The sequence below is a fragment of the Quercus suber genome, unplaced genomic scaffold, assembly GCF_002906115.3.
Source record: "Quercus suber isolate HL8 unplaced genomic scaffold, Cork oak 2.0 scaffold_56, whole genome shotgun sequence".
Taxonomy (NCBI): domain Eukaryota; kingdom Viridiplantae; phylum Streptophyta; class Magnoliopsida; order Fagales; family Fagaceae; genus Quercus; species Quercus suber.
Window position 1 is genome coordinate 1214656 of NW_027069521.1, and position 7420 is coordinate 1222075.

At 31.9% G+C, this 7420-nt stretch overlaps 1 protein-coding gene across 1 annotated transcript; it reads right to left on the reverse strand.

The window, feature by feature from the left end:
- Positions 1–4591: 4591 nt before the first annotated feature.
- On the reverse strand, positions 4592–6688 carry LOC136067060 (protein FAR1-RELATED SEQUENCE 5-like). Its single transcript, XM_065772320.1, has 3 exons — positions 6589–6688; positions 5831–5994; positions 4592–5623 (listed from the first exon to the last, which is right to left on the reverse strand). The coding sequence occupies exons 1-3, from the start codon at positions 6686–6688 to the stop codon at positions 4592–4594; spliced, it is 1296 nt and encodes a 431-aa protein (XP_065628392.1).
- Positions 6689–7420: the final 732 nt, after the last annotated feature.

Below are 7420 nucleotides of genomic sequence, written 5' to 3' on the forward strand. Positions count from 1 at the left end.
TTGGGAGGTACGTCCTGCTGGGATGACAAACCATCCAAAAGAGGCAAGGTTGAGGGGGGACCGTTAGGTGCATGCCATGAGGGAAGGAAAGAGAAAAGCATTTACACCATGGCAGGAAAGAATGTCGTGGTAGACTAACAAAACAAAACAAACCTGCCTCTGTCTGGCGAGGATGAGTATACAGATGAACTCCTTGGTGGTCGGCAAGTACGCCCAGACCAGACAAAGGCGGTTAAGGGGTAAGGTGGTAAAATCCAGTCACGGCAAGCCCTATAAAAGGACCCTTGCCGTGCCCTGTAAGGGGGGTAAAAAAAAGACTATTACTAAGAAAGAGAAAAACAAAAAAAAAAAGGAAAGGAAAGAAAAAAAGATAAGAAGGAAAACAGTAAACGGAGGAAGATAATACAATGGGCATACACCATTAGGTCGATTTTCTTCTCTTTCCCTCGAAATCCTACTCTCTTTGAGATAAGTAAACAAAAGAGATTCCTTTGGGCACTAACCATTTAGGTCCGATTCCCTCAAAGTCATTAATCCCCACGGTAGGATCTTTTTCCTGTGGGATTAGTTGCATTAAGAGAATGCATTCTTTCTCCTTGGTCTTTGCCCCTAAGGACCCAAACTTGACTTGACATTTATTTTCGATTAACTCATATCATCACTTAATCCTCTATCTCTTTTGTAAAGCTATTGTTATAACTATCGTTACCATTGCTGTGATTGGTATAGAAATAGAGATTACTTGGTTATTTTTAATTAAGAAACGGTCGCTATATTTTTTGTTCTTCTGCTATTGTTTTACCTGACTGTCGTAAATCATTTGAAACAACTCTGCCTGTTGTAAGTACACTCCTGGCAGACGAGTCCTAGTTTGCGCACAAGCCGGCCCAAAGTGAATTACAGTTGGGCCAGTCTCAACTCTTCTATTCAGAATACTCGGGCCCATCACCGCAGGAGGCAGCCCAGCCCCACCCACAACACAAAAAAAGGCCCCTACAATTATTAATTTTTTTTTAAAGCTTGTTGGAGGTCTTTTTCTTTGCTTTGCCACATGTCACTCTTAAATTGGTGTCACATTTTAAACTAGATGAGGGTTGATCGGTTGAGTTTGCTACTCTCATCAACACGTATTATGGTGAAAGTTAGCAGTGTTATCTAAAGAAATTGTGTACAAAAGCATTAACTTGCAAATGAAAGAGTTAGATTACAATAACAACCAAGCAAAGAGAATGAACCTTAAAATATGACAAAAGAGAGCAAATTAAGGGTGATGATAGAGAGAGAGAGAGAGAGGATTCTCCACTTATGATCAAGGTTCTAAAAAACTCATTTTGTCTTTTGTTGTATTTGACACAAGAATGTTGTGTATTTGTGGGATAACTAGATAGGGAGATTTAAGCTTTTTTTTCTTCTTCCTATTGAGCTTCTCTTATTTTCATCTTCCCAAATGCTTGGCTTTTATATAGATACTAGTATTATGCCCGTGCGATGCACAACTTAATAAAAAATATTTTGATAATATAATTAAATTTAATAAAAAATAAAATGAAAAAAGAATTAATTCAAAATTTAAGATTAAAAAATAAATTGTACTTGTACACTTAAAAGAAATTTAATTTTTATTTCTTATTTTGATATTTAAATCATTTGTTTTAGTGTTGATTTCATTCAAATGGTTATAAGTTATATCAACCCTAAACCAGCATATGTATACATATGTAACATTCTAAATTAATAATAAATAAAAATATAATGTTCTAATTTAATGTAACATTCTTACTAATAAATAAATATAACATCCTAACTTAAAGTAATGTTTGTAATTGAATTGTGTTTTAGCCTTTAAGAACACATATATTATTTTTTTATCATAAAAAAAAAACATAGATATTAATATTATACATGAAAAAAAAAATGAATTCAATAATTGAAACGGATGAAACAAAATTAAGCCAAAACTTCAATTCATTAATGAAAAAATATCCAAAATTTTGAACTTAAAAAAAAAAAAAAAAAAAAAACAACAACAACAACAAAGTTAAGTAAAGATGGATTTACATAGAAATTTGGACGGATGGATTCTCTCATATTCAATTTCATGTTTGACAACAAATTTTACTTTTAATTAAAGAATATAAATTACATGGAACACATCACCAAACAAAAGCCATAACAAATTAAATCCATAATAAAATATTGATGTCAACAACAAATAATCATGTAATAAGAAATTAAAAAATAAAAATATATTGCTTGCTATATTGACTTCTATAAAAAACACTAAAAGGTATGATCAAACATAGAATTTCAGCCTATCTATAAAACTTGTTGATAAAAATCATATTATATATAATAAAAAGGCAACAAATACACAAAATCTATTCGATTAGATGAAAGAAAAAAAAATTACCTACAAGGTTGTAGGTAGGTCAGAGAGGAGAAAGGAAGAATAGCAAATAATTGTAAAGTACGTAGTAGAAATAATGAAACACTAAAAAACAGTGTATATGTAGTGAGAATTTTAGGTTGTGAAGAAGATGATATGAACAAAAAGTAGTAGTTTAGGTGAAACTCAAATACTTATTTTATTTTATTTTATAATATGATATGATATAGATATACAGATTAAAAAAAAAAAAAAAAAAACCTTTAACATAACCGATTTTTTAATTTTTTATTATATATATATATATATAAACCCTAACCGGCTCTTTTTCCCTCACATAGCTCTTCTCTCCCTTTTACCATACCATATTTTGGTTCCGCCGTCAATACCTTCACTCCACAGAATAGGTTAATTGATTTTCTTTTATTTTTTGTTTCGTTTTGTTCATAGTTTGTCTCTTTCTAATTTCAATTTTTAATTTCTTAACAGTGCACAACTTTTCTATTTGCTTTTCTTTCTATTCTCACGTTATTATATTATTTTTAGTTTAACAAATCCCAAGCTAGATCTAATTTTTTTTTTCCTTTTACGTTTTTTAAAGAAACGTTTTTTACATTTTTTTTATCTCTCTTTTTTATTTAAATTCTATCCTTAGGTAATTCTATTCTATCAATTTTAGGGTTTATTGATAACATTTTAGATAGAAACAACTGTTATTAATTTGTCATATTTATCCAAAAGATATGTATATATTTATTCTTAAAATCTAAAAATTTATTAAAATTTCTGCAATTTGGTGAAGCCACGTGGCGCAACTACGACGTTTAAACTTAACTTTTATTATATATAATCTGATATAATATGATTTGAGAGTGTCTATTATCCTCAGGCGGTGCTCTTAATTAATGGATCTTTTGAGTTTTGATAAGTTTGAGTCATGGATTTCATGGGTAAGTGAAATCTTTAGCTTAGTTCGGATTTTGGGCAATCTAATTAGTGGCTAACTTTCTTTGAATATTTTCAGCCTAAAGAACTAACTAAATTTGTGGGAGGAAATAAAATAAGGGATTAGCATGAAATATGGAGTGAATAAGGAATTTGAGGTAGTTTCTTAGCCTTTGACTTGCATGTGCTACACTTATGGGCTCATAGAAATGCATATGTTCCAAGCCCACACGATTCTTCTTTCTTTTAGATTCAAACGTGTATCAAAATTCTCCCTTCGATCCTCCAAATCACATCTCCATAAAATTCTCCAAATAAAATACATGAGCTTGGGCCATGTATAAAACTAAGATGCTGTAAATAGATATATTGGGCCCACAAAGAATTTGGTCTTTGCTTCGTTTGAGATTGTAAGATATTCGAAAAAATAGCCATCAATAGAGGTGTAATGTAACAATTCTCTATCTTTTTTTATTTTTTATTTTTTTTTATTTTTTTTTAAGCATAACTAAAATTTAATGGACATAACAATAAAAGTTACATATAAATTATTACTTGGTATTTCTATCAGAGTCCTATAGACATTTTAATTGGGACAAAGTTTAGCTATAAAACTATTTGTAGCCTAAGGCTACAAACTGCTCTAATAAATTGACATGTGTAAAAAATGGCATGTGCATTGCACATGATTACTTAAGTAAACTTAACCCAACTAACCCTAGTTAACTACACCATCTATTACAAAAAGGACAAAGTTTAGCTACAATCCTCTACTCTCATTCTCATTCTCTGCTGCAAGTGTAGAAATTTCACGAGCATTGTGGCTCAAATAAGAGAAGCGTTTTCCTATTGACTCTTGAGCATTACCTTTAATATCAATGCCATGATAGTTCTTGATAGAACCAGCCTTTGCATCTTGCGTCCATCTTTTCAATACATAATGAACGGGAAGTCTCTTAACATTTTTATGTTCAAGAACTTTCAAAGCATGGGCACACAAAATTCCTACAAAGCTGAACTTCTTGCAACTGCATTCCACTGAAGTAGTTGAGGCTTCATATTTCACTAGGTGCTCTTGAATTCTTTGACCATATTTGACCTTGTATTCTGTGATAGTATCAAATTTATTAGCCTTGTAAATAGTACAATCAGCAATCTTCATATATTCATCTTGAAACATTTGAAAAATTTCTGGGGAGTACAGCCCTACAACATGTCTCAACATCTCTACATTAGACTGTAAAATCGGTTTTGTTTGCCTCATTTTGAACTCTGCCTGTAGTTCTTGATGTCTCTTATCAACCAAAACTCTGGAGTAATGTTCTGAAAAGCGCACAAAATCATGTTTTGGTTCAAATATTTCTTCAACACATTGTTTCTTGACTCACTATGTTGGGTGCTTTTCATATTGGCAGTGAACATGTGTCGACCATATACAATAGCCCATTTTTCTTTCACATCAAATATGCTACGCAACCATTTATTATCAGTAAGACCATATTCCTTAAGCATATAATCCCATGAAACAAGCCATTCATCTTCATCTTCATACTCATCTAAACAATCAGTAAAATCTTTTGCAAATTGCTTAGATGAATGAAATACATGATGTAGATTCTTAGCAGCATTCTGATAAATATGCCATACACACAAACGATGATTAGATTTAGGAAATACCTCTGTTATTGCTTTAGCCATTGTAGCAGATTGATCTGTAAGTATAGTTTTTGGCTGCTTTCCTAACATTGCAGTTAAAAAAGTTTCAAACAACCACTTAAATGACTCTATAGTCTCATCATAAAGTAAAGCTGCACCGAAGATAATTGATTGTTTGTGATGATTAACCCCAACGAATGGAGCAAAGGGACGCTCATATCTATTTGTTCGATAAGTTGTGTCAAAACAAATAACATCTCCAAAGTTCCCATAATCAATTATTGATCTAGCATCAGCCAAAAAAATGTTCATGATTTGACCATCATCATCAACTTGTATTGAATAAAAATAAGATGGATCTGCCAATTGCATCTTATGAAAGAACTCCATCATTACAGGTCCATCTTCTTTCCTCAAAGCCATCCTCCTCTCATTATGTACATGATTCTTATAGTCAACATCCATAAACCCAAGATTTTCACGACCCCCAGCTTGCATGCTCCATAATTCAATGGTTTGTTGTATTGATATTCTAGACCTCTTTGCATCATTTGCAATGGCTTTTTGAGCAAGTGAAATTTTTCTCTTCGATCTTAACATGTGTTTCATTGGTGAAGGAGCAAACTCATGATTATGCTGGCCATGAAAAGAAACAACATGTAACATACCATCCTTTTGAAGATGACAGGTCATCTATGCTAAACAACCTATTTGTGAAATTGGACGACGATAAGATGCATTTTCGCGACGTTTGTCAAAAACTCGTACACCTTCTTTTGAGCAACTAAATGTTCTCCTCATAATTTGCCCCACATTTCCTCGCTTTATAGAATGTTTTCGTACACTAAAGCCAATTCGGTGAGCATAGTCTTTGTAAAATTCATATGCACTATCATCACAATCAAATTTCATGCCAATTGTTGGAGTATTTGATTTGTTTGGACTTCCAGGAGTAGTTTCTACTTTAGACTTCTCTTTTTTATCAGGTATCCAACCAATGAATTCATCTTCCAACACAATTTCAGAAAAAGGAAAAATTTTATAAACAGTATTAAAAAAGTAGTATTCCAATATTCTGAACCCATTAAAGAATACTCTCAATGAATTACTTAAAAACATTGCAGTTTTAGAATGTCTAAGTCTAGAAGCCTATAAAGTTTACTTACCCTCAGTTGCTTAATTATATTTTTTAAAATCAAGTCAATATGAACAAGAAAAACAAACTTTTTTAGATGAATCAAAGATAAATTCAAATTTAAATGAAAAATGAATACAATTTCTACAACTCAGCTAAATTTAGTATCACAGAAACTACAACAAAACCACAGTACAAGACAGCAAATAGCAGCACTATTACATATTAGAGAAGAAGAAATACACAATTTCATTTATTTATAAGTAAATTAAACAAGATTTGGTAACTTATAAACTACAGCTAGCAATTCCTCTTTAGTTTTTTAAGGAATCAAGGTTATCCATATACCAGATTTGCAAAATACCCTTCAGTTATTGCTGTTCACTTGATTGTGTTATTTCGTTGACTATTGGCGCCAAACGATCTAACGTGGATTTGAGGTGTTTAAGAATGGGTATGAACATACGGGCTTTGCTTACGACATCCTTAACAGTGACATGTAACACTGCAAGGCCCTCTCCAAATGCTACCCCAAGAGCAGCCCCACCCACAAATGCTGCTGCCATAACTTTATGTCAAAGATTTTATATCCAATATAGTATTTGGAAGCCCAATTGAGAAAATAATACTTCTTTTTTTCTTTGAACAATAGACTTTTTTTTTTTTTTGAACACAAGAAACTATAATAAGACTTCGATATACCCAACTACGCAAAATACAAGTTTTTTTATATGATTTTAGTTTCTTCCCAAAGTCAGATATTAATTTAGTTTCTACACCCTTGAAGCCACTATACGACCCATTCTACAACAATAATACAATATCCATTAAACCAATCAAAACCTTTAATATCCATCAAAATGTGTCATAATCACCTTTGAAAAGGTTTTCAATCAATAACAACGGTGAAAGTTAAAAACATGTTGATTTAGACATTGTTTCAAACAGCTGTTAGGCATTGAAAAATAGTTGGTGGCATTGAAAAATAAATGCAAAACGGAATAAAAGAAAGAGAGAGAGACTCACGTGGTAACGGTAGATGGAGATTAGGGGGTGACCAATGGTGAGAGGGATTTGGTTTTTGGGTTTGGAGAGAGAGAGAGAGAGAGAGAGAGAGAGAGAGAATACGTATCTATTTTAGTTTTTATTTTTTATTTTTTATTTTTTTAATAGGTGGTGTAGTTAACTAGGGTTAGTTGGGTTAAGTTTACTTAAGTAATCATGTGCAATGCACATGCCATTTTTTACACATGTCAATTTATTAGAGCAGTTTGTAGCCTTAGGCTACAAATAGTTTT